The 15,765-nt window shown below is 35.0% G+C and overlaps 1 protein-coding gene across 2 annotated transcripts; it reads right to left on the bottom strand.

Annotated features, from left to right (window-relative positions):
• Positions 1–337: 337 nt before the first annotated feature.
• On the bottom strand, positions 338–11,292 carry LOC134853984 (uncharacterized). 2 transcript variants are annotated; one of them, XM_063870021.1, is made up of 2 exons: positions 10,248–11,292; positions 338–4,343 (listed from the first exon to the last, which is right to left on the bottom strand). In XM_063870021.1, exons 1-2 carry the CDS (start codon positions 10,646–10,648, stop codon positions 752–754), a joined length of 3,993 nt encoding a protein of 1,330 aa, XP_063726091.1. In that variant the 5' UTR covers positions 10,649–11,292; the 3' UTR covers positions 338–751. The 2 variants fall into 2 exon arrangements, with proteins under 2 accessions (XP_063726091.1, XP_063726092.1); XM_063870022.1 differs by lacking the exon at positions 10,248–11,292 and adding an exon at positions 4,955–5,185.
• Positions 11,293–15,765: the final 4,473 nt, after the last annotated feature.

Genomic DNA, 15,765 nt, shown 5'->3' with positions numbered 1-15,765 from the left:
GCACGAACTTTGATTCTTAATCAACTAATTTGGTCGTGAACACATAAAAATCGAAGTGCGCCATATTTGTTTTAATTAGCTTGACTTGATGATTTCTTTTCATAGAAGGACAAGTTGAAAGAAAAGTCTATTTGCCAATTTGAAATAAGAATTTAAAAATTACGAAATAAAGAGTTTTGGACATCTTAAACGCTTTTTGGGCGGAATTTGTTGGCCGTTTTTTGGCCCTTACACAATTAACAAAACCGTTTTCTGAAGTGAGAACCGTTTGTCGCTGTTTCAAAACCAACGCTAGCTGAATAAGTTTTTGTTCAAGAGAAATTCTTTCTTGAAATTTTATTACATAAAAAATTAAATATTCACAAGCAAGCACCGAATATTCGAAAGATACTTTCTTTAGCACTTGTCAAATTTCACATTACTTTATTACAAATACGAAATGAAATAGTTATACTTTTTTACAATATGTAACCGCACAGTGCTCAAAGCCCTGGTGGAAATTGAAATAACATATTTACAAAATATCAGAAACTATAATTCTTGTAGCATCAAAAATATTTCGTAATTTTTTTCAGCAACAATTAGTTATTAAGTGTTTCTTGAATAGGTTTAGTGGGAAATTTGCATGTTTTGCATGTAAGGGTACTACATTTATAGCATATATCGGAGCTTCTTTTGTTTTTTGAATACTCTAAGCGACAAGATGGTCAATCCCGATGATCGCGGAGTATTTTTAAATCACAAATTCATATCACCTGTCCGAATTTTGATTAGCTTGTTCGCTGAGCTTGGTATATTCGGTCAAATGGACTTGCATCTGGGCGATCGCTTTTTGCTTTCTTGCTAGATAAACTTCTACTTGCTTGGCGTAATCCTTGAATGCTTTGTTTCCTAACTCCATTTCTCGGAGACAGTTCAACTCTTTTGTGCAACATTTCGAAACCTGTGTTAAGTGTTCTTTATGAGCCGAAATCAAAGTAGTTTGTGCTTTGTGAATTATATTACTTGATGGGGTTCCCAAATTTCCTCCTGAGGAACTGGACGTTGCTGCTTTGGCTCCTGGACTCTGACTTCGACTTCTCTGGTTTTCGACAATCGCTTCCAAATTTTTCTGCACCGTTGACCTGCTATTTCTCATGCTTTGAGATCTGGTGAATCCTTGGGTACCATTCGAAGATTCGTCGCCAGAAACTCTGTCAACGTTGGGAATTTCAGTAGGTTTCGAACTTGGCGATGCCACGGATCCTTTGGTCAATGTCTGCTCCGGTGAGTTATTGGCAGTGGATGCTGCACTGAGTTGCGGCGACCCTGAACCTCCCGAGCCTCCAGGGATCCTCGGCGACTCAGCAACATTGGAACCAGCGTCTTCGCCACTGGATGAGTTCCGAGACCTGGATCGTTTCTGGGAACTGCTGGGTTGTTCCTGAGTGCTGTCAGGAGTCACTGGATGACTTCCAGATCCACTTTGCTGGTTCTGCAGATTCTCGAAGCTTCCAACTGCCCTTCCTATTTTGGGTGGAGGTTGTTTCGAGAAGTCTGCCAGATTCATTTTCTTCGCAGCTGAGAAAGAAGATACCCGATCCCGAGGAGTTGTCCTTACATTGGGCCGGGATGGCTTTGAATTCGGAGGCTGAGGAGTCGACTGTTGCTGTGATTCTAAGCTCGGATCCGACGGAACCGATCGACCGCTGATGTTAACATTAGATGTCACGGGACTTGGAGTTTCGTCTTCTGACACAGAAGGACTGTGCCTTCGTCTGGCATCCGAGAAAAATAACTTTCCTGCGTTTGATGATTTCGCTGTTAAGTTTGACTGCGGAGGTTTTGAAGAGGTTTGTCTAATATCATCTGCCGAGCTTGAAAATCGTTTTGAGGCTACTTTTGGAACATTTGAAATCCTACTGTTGCCAGGCAAACGGACCTCTGGTACTTCAACAAAATTTGCTGGTCGTTGCCGTTCATCAATTACCTCATCGTCAATATTAGGATCGATTTCGGAGTAGCTACTTGACTCTATGCCAAAAAATTTCACAGTTTTCGGCGATCTTGATGACTCAATGATGGATTTCGAGCTGCGCGATGGGTTCGATCTTTTCTCAGCCTGTTCTAGATTTTTCTTGGAGCTTTTAAACAGGGTCGCTGGGTTGATTTTTGACGGAAAGTGCTTTGAAGTTTTCGGCTGAGTTCTGTCTTCTGAGTTTACTTGATTTTCGGCCTCTCTTCGCAAGTCAGGAGATGAAACACTCTTTCTAGTCGCTCCAGTATTCTCTTTTCTGGCGTAGTGATGCAAGTAGTTAGCAGCAAAAGTCTCGTTTTCAGCAGCTGAAAACTCGCCAGTCTTTAAATCGCCGGAGGCCGTATCTCTTCGAAATAAAGAACCACTTTTAGAACTATGAGGCAGTTCCGGTACTGGAGACACTGAATCTGACGATAACGATCCTGGCGACTCGACCCGCAGGTTCGAATTGGTTACGGGAACCACCTGCCGACTTCTCGAGATAGGAACCGAGTCTTCATGCATTGTGAGCTCGTCGAAGCTCTCGACTGATTTTGATCTCTGAAAGTCAGTGTTGTCAGAGATGTCGTCAATTGTGATAGCGTTGAACGTCGTCATTGTCGTTGTCATGGTTGAAATATCACTGTTAGATCTTTTCAAGCCATGACTAGAAGAACCAGCCACGAAGCGCTTCTTTTTTGCAGCTCGGTTTGGCTCATTGGCCGACTTGTTTGGCGACTGAACTGCTGTCGCGACAAGCGATCTGACTTTCCGGGTTATTTTCGGTGCAACTGAGTTTGAAGTTGCACCAGAACTTGTAGATTGCGGCGACGTCGTCAAGTTTCCGGAAACGCACTGAGCTTTTAGCTGCTTGACGCGATCCGCGTAACGAAGTGTATTTAATGTGTTGTCGCAAGCGGTCGTTGTCGGTGAAATGTTAGCAATCATGCAGGTTTTAGAATCGCCAATAAAGCTTTCTTTCAAAACTTGGGTCAGCTTGCTTTGTCTAAAAGGTGTATGTCTTGAGTCTTGGTCAAGAGACCTGATGCACTCTTTGAGCGCCAAGAGAGAAGTGTTTATTTCAGCACCTTCTTGTCTTGTTTGTTTATTTTGTTCACCAGCTTCGGCCGCTCGTTCACTGCCTGCCAGATCAATAAATGACATTCGACCTTGACCAGATGAACTTGAGTCATTATTTCGTTTTGAACTGCTGTCACTTTTATGCGATTTCAGTTGAATCTGAAGCACAGCGTGTGACCTTGAGGAATCCGGATTGACCCCGGATTGACCTACACTTCGATGTTTACTGCCAGTTGCTACAACTGCTAAAAGGTCAATCATATTGTTAACTTTTGTTTCTCTCAAGTTACTAATATTAACACGTTGTTTAGCGTCTTCTCGAGCGTGTAGTTTAGACCTTCCATTTAGCAGATCGTACAATTGGCCGCAGTAAATTTCAAAAAAGGCTACATAAACTGTTTGACCTGGCCTGAGGTTTCGAAATAATTGATCTGCGGCTAAAAGATACAGTCCAGGATTCGGCGAGTTATGTCCATTCCCCATTATGGTATGCGTTTTTCCACTCCCTGTTTGTCCGTAAGCAAAACATGTACTTTTCCCGCCCTCCAAAACATGTTCAATAAGAGGCTTTACGGCGCGCTCAAAAACAGTTCGGTTATCGTCTCGTTCCGAAAAAGCCTCGTCGAAAAGATACTCGTGCTTGTGTGAATACTTCGTCATATCGACCGCGACTTTGTCTTCGTTTACCAGAACCGTCGAATCGCTTACTCGTACAATGTCCGAATCTTCTCGTTTTTCTCGCTTCAGCATCGGTCGTTTCCGAATACACACTCGGATTTTGTCTGACGCCCGACTCGCTGCTTTTGAAATTTTCCGATTTGGACTCTGCGACATGCTCGTCACGTGACTTGAACTAGGGATTCCGTAGTTATACGACTGGCCGTCGCCATGTTTACTATGAAGATCCGTCTTTCGAGCTCTGAAACTCGAATTGGGCGAAATATTCTGGGTGTTTGCTCCATATACGGAAGGTGTGAACGAAATGACATCGATATCATCGTCTTCGTCATCATCGTCATTGGCATAGTTGTCTCTAGAGTAGATGTTAAACTGAGGTCGGATCCCGGAACCTTGCTGGTGTCCAGGAGCGTGTTTCGTTGCCATCATCATCGGGTTCGTTCGTGGTCCGAAGTACGAGCTCTGTTCGGTGGTTGTCGAGGGGTGATAGCTTCGTCTCAAGGGACTTCTCGCGTTGATCTCGGGTGAAATTGGGGCATCTTGTTCATCTTTCCGGTCGCCATCTGATTCCGAGTGACTTGAGCGGTGTCTAAAACATAGCGAGAGCCTTTACACATTTTCCTCAATTAGACTGCATCGATTAAAACAACTTTTTGTTCTACAATAAATTCAAACAGAACAAAAGAAGCCGACTATTGTGACTTCGAAAAACTCTCATATAAATTTGAATAACTTCATGTCTCTTATAGAAAAAGCTAAGCAAAAGTTAAAACTAAAAAATATATATCTGACAAATCAGGGGACTGGGAGCAAATGATGACTAATAATTTTTGTACGTTTTCGAATTTCGAAACACGAAAACCCTTGGAAATCTCAAAAGAAACATATTTGGCTAAGCTCTGGGCGCAGTAAAAAAGTAGTCAGTATTCCCCTTTGGAAAAAAAATATTTAGGGTTGGCCAGCCAGAAATAGCTGTCGTTAAAACCAATTTGGAGCTTTGGAAAAAATTGGCAACCAGAATTGATGGGAAAGCGGTCTACTTCAGCAGGCTATTTATTCTAGATTTGCGGCAAAAAATATATCAAGCGGCATATCACTCGGCATTTTTATAACACTCGGAAAAAAATTTGGCGCGTTTTCTCAAAAAAGTTGTTGGCCTGATACACTACACTGGATCACACACTTGATGTGAAAACTTACCAAAATTGACACTTCATTTCGGCTTTAACTTCAGTAAAAAATAATATCAAGGCTGTAAAAACCGTCAAATTTTGAACAACGTCTCAGCTCTCAAAATTGTTAGTATATTGACCTGTACAGAATTCATCGGACAAAAAGTATTTACAAAATTGGTTGTTACATCAACGTGTAATGACGTCAGGTAAAATTTAGTTAAAACTTTCGAGAGTTTCAATTTGCTGCCTTCTGACGTAGCACGTTTTATTTTTATTGTCTGGTGACTACTCGTTAAAAGTTACCATGTTCGAGAAAGTTTTTCTCGAAGAATCATTTATCAAATTTCTATTTAAAAAAGTTTATCAAAATAAGACTTCATAACATATGCTGCAGTTTTTCAAAAAGCATTCCTGAAACCATTTCCGTTTTTTTTAGCCGACAAACGCATTGAGCCGTAATATTTCAATCGTAATAGGAAAAATTGGAACATGCTTTTTCAAAATTTCGCGCGATGTGAGAATTTTTTTATTAATTCAAAATCCGAATCATCGCTGAAAAATGTCTACTATGAAATCAAACTCGATCACCTATAACCTTCATATGAGTGCCTCAATCACAGTCAATATGATCAAAGAAACTGAGAAAAAAACCACATCACCAATACACCTGATTGTCCGGACATATTTAAGTTTGAAGAAAAACCAAAGGAAAAATTTTTATTTTCGAACTGTGTTGTTGTTTTCTGCGTGGTGCAGAAACAGGAAGACTTTATTAATATTTTCAATTTTTTATTTATTTGATTTTTGCGGCCAAGGAATAGCTGAATGAAACTGCGAAACTAGCTTTTCACAGCAAAAATTTAGCTTTCCACACTTTGAATCAAAGTTTTTCGTTCTATCTGCGCGCTACGCACGCCCCGCCCTGAGTTATATGAACTAGCCACGGGAAAATGAAAAAAAAACAAGAAAAGCCGGGTACTGTGCAAGTTATACAGAAAATGCGAGATTTTTTGAGGAAAAATGACTAGAAAAACAAAAAAATTTGAAACTTTAAAATTTTTTTGCAAAATTTTAAAAGTTTTTGAAGTTTTTGCTTCCCAAAATGGCACTATAGTTCTCCAAAAAATTTTTTACTCAAGTAAAATTGAAGTTAAGCAAAAAATAAACTATTGTAAACGGCCTAAATTAAGCATAAATAAGCGTGCTCGCTCGCTTTACTTGCTTGAATTTAGGCTAAAAATCAATAATTTCAAACAGGAAGGGCTATAAAATGATATATCACTCAACCTAGTCCAATGACTATTTATGGTTCCTGATTTTGCGTAGAAAAAAAAGAGAAAAAATAAAAACAACTAAGACACAATTGGTTGGAACAACAACTAAAGAACAACTGAATAGATAGCTCTTTCCCGCTTCTTGGTCGGAGCAAAAAAATGAAACTGTGTTCATCTCGAATCATTTCTAATTTTTTTAGTTGCGTCATACATATACTTTTTAAATTGTTATATCAATTTTGAGAGTCGTCATAATAGAAGCAAAGCTAAATCAGGCTCAAATTGTGCTTAACGAGTAAATAATTTCTGACAGAACTGAAGCAAAAATTAGCAGATATTGCAACAATATAAAACATATTCATCCGGAATTGGCTAGAAATCAGTTGTTTCAGGAACAAACCCCCGATATTTTTTTCAGCACAATTGTAATTATGCAATTCAAATAGTAAACAAATACAAGACTCAAAACATTTCAAATTTTATGCGCATTTCAAATTAATTTTTATTCAGGTCAGTGTAATGTTTTGAGCCTGTAACAGTAAGTGATATCTGGATTTTGCATTTAGACCTCTAGGGCTCACAAAATCTTAAATCATTTTTGTGTTGTTCACTTTTACTAGTGTTCAAAATTGTACCGTGATTCTTAGGTAGATATCAAACACTTGTTTTAAAGCGTACTATATTGCCATACGATATCGTTTTGTAACTCCAACACATCCTAAATCTTAAAAATTCAAAATCAAAATATGGGATCAATGAAAATGAAAGTCATTTTTTTGATAAATTTGGTCTTTAGCTAAAGTGTTTCGAATAATATCTTATTGCCTTTGTTGAAAAAAAAATCTGAATGCGTCGTGAAGATATTTTTGAATTCAAACAAGTTGCAGTGATCAAAATAACAGTTTTTCGAGTTTCTTTAAGGCCAGTAGAAAGATCTTGATAACACTAAGAAATGACAAAAACTGTTTTTTTTTAAACTTTCAGTAAAAATTGATGATGGTGTTTAAATCTGTCAAATTATAGCAATCAAATTTTTTAAATCACATTCGGTTTCCAATCGCGAAAGGACAATATTTCAATAGTGTGAGTGTAAGAGCACCATAGTTCAAAAAACATCGAAAAATAATCGGCAATAAAACAGAAAAGTCCAGACTTTCTATGTTATTGCTTTTTCAATAAACTTTTGTAGGAATTCGTTGAGTTCCTACAGTTCGCTTTTAAACCAAATTTCTACAAACGCTAATTGAAAAAACAATAGCAAAAAAATTCTGGATTTTTCTGCTTTCTTGCTGATTTTTTTGATGTTTGACCTCTTGTGATGTTGTTTGATGAAAATAGGGTTATTAGAAAGATCATAATAACACTACAAAACGTCAAAACTTGGTTTGGTTTTTGTTTTTTCAGATTAACCTTCAGTAAAAAATGGCAAGCTAAAATCTGTCAAGGTGTATCAATTAATGCTCGTGTTTATTCCATGCTTCAATCATGAAGGATAGGGTTTCGAAAAGGTCAGTGCCAGAGCACATGAGTTCAAACAACAATAAAAAATCCCCAAGAATGCAAAAAAAACTTTGATGCGCAAAGAATTTTGATGCGCTTCTTTTTTCAATAAACTTTTGTGGAACTCTTTTTAAAAAAACTTATACAATTTGATCAGTCATGGGGTTCCTCGCAAAATTGAAAAAAGCCAAAGTTTGATGTCTAAAAGCGCAAAATTTCTAAAACTGCTTTGCAAATGTTTTGCTCAGTCTTTTCCATTTTATTTGCAAATTAAAACGTAAACACACGGAGATTTTTCTCCGTTAGTTACTAAGAATTGAAAACAAGTTGTAAATAATGCATTGATTAACATGAAAGAATAATTCGTTTTATAGTAATCGAATTCTTGTTTAGTGTTTTAATCTGTTTAGTACCGGTCAAATTGTTTTTGAATTCAAGGATTGCGACCATACAAGGGGAAAGAAAACATTTTTTGCTGGTGGTTTCACAGTTTTAACAAAATGAAACAGTTTGTTTTGTCGCCATTAGAGAATTCTGAAAACGAACATAATTTTTCTAAAGTTGATTTACTACACTGTGTTCTTTTGCGATAGATGATTGCTATAAAAACTAGTAAGACTGCTTAACTTCAAACCTATAATGCATAGACTTTTTTAAAACTTTATCAATCCCAGTTTTGGAAGCTTTTTGTACAACTTGTACACTATTATGCTCAAGGAAATATCCTGTGTGTAACTTTTGCGCTTTTTTCAACCACCAACATTATAACTGACTTGAAAACCATGTCTTTGATTCAGCAGGATGTCATCAGCAAGTGTCGTGAATAATCGCAATAAAAAACTAATTGTTTCTACGACTCTCAAAAATTTTCTTTCTTTCACTTTCATTCCGACCAGCAAGTAAAGCTTTTATATGAAAATCTGTTATTTCTATTGTTAAAAAATTAGTTCAACCAAAAACAAATTTATGCATGAAGCATCATTTAGTGTTTCTCTTGCTTTACAAAACTCAAAAGCTCAACAAAAATTAGGTACAAAAAATAAAGCAGTTACAGAACATTTCGTTCAATTTGGAAAACAATTTTAGTCGATATCAAAGTAAATTAATAAAGCTTTCAATTTTTTGTTAATTTTTTTCAGGACCTATTCCTATACAGCGCTCAAAAAGCGACCTCAATCTGAAAAATTAGGGGAAGTAATATTTGTGGTCTAAAATTTTTGCTACTTGTTTTCAACTTTTATTATATTATAAATCAGCATGGATCTACTTAACAATCTTCCTTCCTTTAAGTAAAGGGAGGGGATTGTTAAGTAGGTTAAATGGGCAAGTTTTTGACCAATCGTAAAGAAGCGAAATTAGTATTTTACCAGAAAAATTTAGTGCTAATTTGCTAACTTTATTTAGAGGGAGTGAGATTGTTAAGTAAATCTATCAGCAAAATTGAACGATCAAATCAAGTTCCCATCTACTCAATTAGGCACGTTAGTTCTTCTTTGCTTTCAATCGGCTAAATAAAAAAGTGAGTGACTAAATTTTACTATCAGTACTGCTTTTATAACGACCAGTTTTCTTCTGTTTGCTTCATCCATTGACCTAACAAATTACAAATTTTTGACCAAAACATTTAATTAATTAAACAAAATGAATATTTTTCAAAAAAATCAAAGATTTCTGTTTTTTAACATATTTAGTCCAAATATTGTAATTTCTTAGGTCAATGTAGAAAGTAAGATCAAAACACTGGTCGTTATGATCGCAGCAATAATAATTAACCTAATGAGCTTATTTATTGTATAGCCGACTGCTAACAAAGCCGAACTCGCGTGCCTATTTGAGCAAATGTGAGGGAGGCGAAAATGTTTTTCCACTTAGACAAATTTCCTATTTTTTAGCCCGATCACAACTCAGCATGCGATTAGATTGAATTTGAATATTTAACAAAAAAAATCTTTGATTTTATGTCAATTCGGCTTTTTATGAAAAAAAAAATATGAGCAAAATATTTTGAACTGCTACCAGAGTCTTATTGGCTGTTTTCAGTCAAGTAAATTCAAGCCCAATATTTTAATTTTAAGAATATGAAATATCTTTTTTTTGGGTGGAATGAGGAAAAAGACACTATTTACGAAACAACTCTAACAGCTGACAAAACATCTAATGATTCGTTTCTGATGCAAATATTTGCTGTTTTGAATAGGATTTTCAGTTAGTTGAACAACTCTTTATTAATAATCTTACAGTTTTACCCACCTAATGTTTCAAATGTTTAATTATTAACGGCAGAACATTGCTTGAGCAGAAAAATGATATTTGGTGACAAAAAAAAATACATAAAAAAATAAACCAGCCAACAACAAAGATATTTTTTTGAGGAGATTCGAGATTGATTTATTATTTGAGCCCAAGATGTACTGAGCCAATAAGCACGACTAATTTTACTTTCACCAAAATATCTTAGTTTTTTTGGAAGCTTAAGAGTTTTCGCCTTGCCAAAAAGCTCCCTAAAAGTTTTGCAATATTGTTTTTCTAAAACTTAATGCCGACCTTTGAATTTCAATTCTGGGTGAAGGTGACTTTGTCTGGTCGCGCCCTGTCAATTTTCGGTACATTTCTGCCGGGGAGGCCAAACTGCTTGGTGAGTTTGAGCTTCCAGAACTGACCCGAATCACTGGCTTTTGCTGCAACGCTGGAGAACTCATTTTATCTTCACTTTTTCTCGCGTCTTCTTGCGACGAAACTTCTTCACTGGGGTCCAAATTCCTAATGATGTCGATTAGCTGAAATAATTTTTTCTGATCCCGATTTTCTTTAATTCCTAAATTGTAATAATCTATCGTTTTTAAATTAGTCAATGAACTCGAATGAGTTATACCACTTTTGACAAAATTTGGGTAATATTTCTCAAGTTTGGCAACTTGAAGGTAGGAGTAGAAATAATCCTCCATTTTTATAGTAACTATTTTGAAATGAGGAGAACAAATCGGTCAAATGGAAAAATGGTAATAGAGCAACGATGGTGTAACAAGTGTGTGAATAAAAAGTATGACTCATTGAAATACTATTTGAAAAGGAAAAGGGGAAAATGGTCCCGTGGTTAATATATAAAGGCGGCAATGGTAAGTTTTCCATGTTTTAGGACGAAATTCATTTCCCTTCTATCTTTCCCGCTATGGTGTAGTGTTACCATGAAATGTATAAGGAAGTACTCTTCGTCTACGTAAGTAAGCGTAGATGAGTTTTTTGGAGGTTATTTTTTAGACCAAGCGTATAAAAGGGTTGGTTTAATTTGCGCACTGCCGATTTTTTATGAAAGTTATATCAATTTTCAAAAACAAGGATGAACTCTTGTCGTTTGATAACTTTTTTTTCAAAATTATTGAAAAATCGTTTGTATCTAAAACAAACTTGTGAGGTGTTTAGTATGTCTTTTATTTAAGTTATTAACCAGCTCAAGCTTTCACAACTAATCTATTGGTTTGAGCAGAGCCTTGAAGTTTTAGTCATCCCACGGTCGATAAATTAAGAAGTTTCGTAAGAGCACCTGGCTATTTTTATAATAATAATCACGTTTTAGCTAGCAAAAAGTTATAACTCAGCGTTAGTAAAAATTGTAACAATTATATGCAATCTGAAAAACACGTGCGCATTTCAAGTCGCCGAAAACGTACCAAATCTAGATTTTTGATTATACGGTAACTGAACTTTTACTCTTAGTATAAGCAAACATTTTGCTGTGATTGTTTATTATACGCAAATATGGTTTTAAAAATTTTGCGTTTTGTTGAGAATTTTTTGAGAGTTATCAAATTGGTGCAAAAACACTGTCAAAGCCAGCTGAGAAAAATAATGGTTTCAAATTTTTGGCAAAATTTAGTCAAAAGTAGTCGTTAAATACAGTGAACGGTGCTTCAATAACAGTACCTAGATATAAATTTGATGTCCGTCAAACTTTTGATTAGTTAATAGCTTCTGGCGTATGTCTTTTAACTGTCTTTAGAAGCTGGTACACATACAACTTTAAAGAATTGAAAAGATAATTCTTTTGGTAAAAATTTGAACTAAAAAAACTAACAGAATTCGGTGGCAATAAAACTTTAAGCACTATTTATCGATATATTTGGAGTTGTAAAATCTATAAATCAAAACTTGATTAAATGAAAAATTGCATGAAGAAAGTGCTAAAAGGGCATCAAAGTCTTTTCTAACAAACCATGTTGGTCTTTCATTTCAATCAAATCTAAATATGAATTATGAGCATTAATACAATCTTCAAAATTGAAAACATTTGCTTGTTTTTTTTTCATAAACAAGAATATATTGAAAGCTTATTGAACGTTTATTTTCTGCAACGCTTTTTTTGTTCAATTGGCTACCAAATATATCTCTTTGAATTAAAATGTAGCTTCAATTGTTCGAAATGTATGGCTTATTGTCAATGAAACTGTGGAGTTCAACGCCTGTGCTATATCTATAAGCCGCTTCCAACAATATTTAAATGTTCTGTAGCACAAAAAGGTCACTCAAAAGACTTGTTAATGCAAGAATTTTTGATGCTCTTTCAAACAGATGTTGAGGATAGTATAAAAAATACGCGAGAAATTTTTTATGCACTTAATTGACAAAAAAATAAAAGCTTAAAAAGGTACGAATTTAAATAGCACTCGAATGTAATTCCAATTGATTCCTATCCAGACATACAAATTACCTGAAAATTGTTTTTGAAATATTTTGAACAGCCATCCGGTAGCCCAAATATTTGCTCTTAAATCATAAATATTCTTTATTAGATTATGTACATTTTGTTCAATCGGGTTGAAAAACATACAAGGGGTGGTTTTTTTTTCAATAACCACTTTTGCCAAAACTTGCACAAAATTGTGCGGCGACGTACGCTGCAACTGAAGTTAATTTCGAGTTAAGTTTCAACCGAATCAATCAAATATAGCTGTTTCAACCGGCTTAAGCAAAATTGGTAATGTTTCGACTGATTCGATACAAGAAAAATGTGTTCGACTCTGTCTGACCAAGGTGTGCTTTGCTTCTCGACCGACTCGACGCAAACTGGATGTGCTTTGACCGACATTTTTTCAAGTTTGTATCAAAATTGATCAACCTTGATGTTTTATCACCAAATAATAAAATAAGTTGAATAACTTTCATCTAATATGGTATATTTTAAGTGGGAATCAGCAGATTTTTTTTTTTTAACTTGGATGTGGCAAATTGTCTTTCCTTCGGTGCATCAAAATTTCGGTTAATTTTAATGGCAAATAATCTCTTCTCGGGCATTTTTCGAAACCGCAAGTAGCCCGTTTTTTGAACTCAAGGCCAAGTTTGACTGAATTAATTTTGCCCTGGTGTTTGACCAAGTTTCGACTGTGTTTGATCATTTTTGTCATAGCGCTCTAGTTTCCTTCAGTAATGTTTCGACTATATTGCAACTACACGTTGTTTTCGACTTTTTATTCGACTATGATTCAACCACATTTTGTGTTCGACTTTGATTTGAAAGAGTGTTCGAATATTTTTTGACCATGTTTTCGACTATGTACCGAAATTCTGTTAGACGGTAAGGGCTGTTTCCGAACACGGATTTTGAATCGAACAACATCCGTGTATTTAACCAAATTTGGTCAAATTAAAAATCAAACACTTCAATCCCTCTTCGAAATCCGTTAAAAGGGGGTATGGGAATACAAGAATGTTAACTCGCTTCTAAGTTGGAAATTAATTGATAGAGGTTGAAAAAAAAATTGAAAAAATGTTCGAATTTTTTTTTGAAAATCCTCCTTACGCAGTAAGGAATTCAGTGTCTGGTAACAAATTATTTAGTGAAAATTGTTGGCCTCAGTTCAGTTTGCAAAAACTTCAAGCCGGATTAGATCTCCGTTTACGCATTAATAAAAAGAAATAGTTGTCTTAAATGGGTCAAAATGGCAATTTTTTAAACCTAAATTTTTAAACTAAATGGGTCAACCTGACAATTTTTTAAATTTTTAGAAATAACACTCAAAATTTGAAGATAAAATATTTTTTCAAGTTTGAACTCAAGATAACGATAAGTTTCTTTCGGACGAACTAAACTGTTTTTCGGTATAATTATATAAGAAGCCGTATTTAGTCTGAAGAAAAAACCAGACCGACGAAATAATTCAGTCACCTTCTTCGAAAGTCGGAACAAAAATTTTTTTGAACAAAAAACTGTGCTGTAATGTTTGTTATTTCACTAACTGACACAAAAGTGACCACTTGAATAAAAATGGATAAATTAGCCTATCTTAATTGCTTCATTTTTCAGCAAAACAATACAATAATCATACTCCGTTCAAATTGAAATTTGATTTCTGAATTATGCAAAACTAAAAATTGATGAGAAGCTAATCAATCGCTAATCAAACAAGACTGCTCGTATCAGGGCGAAGCCCTGAATGTTCCGACAGCCTTTTAAGGACTATGGAGCATTAATAACATGAAAAATTTTAATGTAATAGAAAAAATAAAAAAATAAAATCTTTGAAAAAATTTGAGATTTTATGTAAAAACATCCCCCCACAGGTCATATTAACTACAAAGTGATAGACTTTGCGCCTATTAACAAATCAATTATGGCATAAAAGCATCCTTGAACCAATTTGGAACTATTTCTAAGACGGATTAAACCTCGCTTACGCGTTAATAGCGCGAAATTTATCGCGCGTTAATTGTCCCAAATTGGCCAAAATGGCAGTCTTTAAACCCCCATAACTTTATGAAAAATGATCACAGGTAAAATATCTTTTTTAAGTTCAAGCTCAGGACAACAATAGCTTTCGAATGATATAAAAAAATTCCGTCAAAAATGGCTAGTTAAAAAGTCGAATTTTGTCTGAAGAAAAAAAAACCCACCCCGAGCACAAATATTCCGTTACTTTCGTATCGAAAGTCGGAACAATAATTTCTTATTACAAAACGAGTGATCAGTCTCACTCCAACATGTATTGGTTTGAACCGAGCACTGATTCTCGCGCAAATAACTCTGATTTCAGTTATTCCCTTCATTTATTATAATTTTGATAGTCAGGTTGCTGGAATCGCAAAAATTGAGTTTTTGTTTCCAAATTTCATGCTAGTTGATCTCCGATTTTCAGATTCAAAATTTTGTGCTATTCGAGTTGTTTGGTAGTTGATACATCGCCGAAGAAAGTATCAATACCAGTCCAAATATATAATTTCATTTGATATCATTTTAACCTAACTTTCCTACTTTTTTTTCAATTATCATTAATTGCATTAGTGAAAATGATGATTTCTTAATCAATTTTCTTGTATCAAAATTGGTGTTTAAAGCTGCTTAGAGCTATACAAAATTGATAAATCATTTTTTAACGAAAACAAACAGCTTTCAAGGCGCTGAAAATCAATTGTGCATAAAACTGAATTGACCATTTAGGCCTCAAAATCACTTCGCGTTAATCATTTGTAATATGTACAAAGTCGGTTTTATTGAAACAAAATCAAACTTTTAGACAATAAAAACTTATGACCGAATCAGTGAAAATGCGTATAAACTATTTTATGGTCAATAAAATTGGTCTCAAAAAGGTGTTTTTTCTTAAATGAAGGAGTGTTGGTTTATTTACGCTTTCTTTTGATTCATTTTTGCAATAATTTTCACAGAGCGTCAAATTTGAATGAATTTTAATAATCATAAAATTTATTTAATAATGAATTTTATTAATCAATCAAAATTGACAGTAAAACTTGTTAAGATTTGATTGAAATAAATAAATTTCGTATGAATGTTTTAAATTAGTGCAAACTTTCAAGTTCGACTGAAATGCGCATTCTACCTTTTGCCCACCACAAGTCAAAACTCTCTGAGTTTCTAACTAGTCCAATTGCCATGAATTTTTGCTTGTGGTTGCATTTTCGCCATAAAGAGCACATTTTATTATAAAGAGCACGTACAGATTTTCATAAAAACAAGGATTACCCTGTAAAAAATAATGTTGATCTACAAAATTGCCCTGCATCGGGTAAATGATAGGAGAGCCTATAAAATTGGTAGAACATTTTGCCACTT

The sequence above is a fragment of the Symsagittifera roscoffensis genome, chromosome 9 (genome assembly GCF_963678635.1).
Source record: "Symsagittifera roscoffensis chromosome 9, txSymRosc1.1, whole genome shotgun sequence".
Classification (NCBI taxonomy): domain Eukaryota; kingdom Metazoa; phylum Xenacoelomorpha; order Acoela; family Convolutidae; genus Symsagittifera; species Symsagittifera roscoffensis.
The sequence above is the reverse complement of the archived record's forward strand: the minus strand, read 5'-3'. Positions and strand labels throughout refer to the sequence as shown.

What these genes read in the sequence shown, in the direction of transcription:
- LOC134853984 (XM_063870021.1), bottom strand. Translation starts at nt 10,648, where the DNA reads ATGGAGGATTATTTCTACTCCTACCTTCAAGTTGCCAAACTTGAGAAA. An exon ending in CCCAGAATTGAAATTCAAAG is followed by an intron (nt 4,344 to 10,247) that starts GTCGGCATTAAG and finishes GCTATGTTTTAG; the next exon opens with ACACCGCTCAAGTCACTCGG.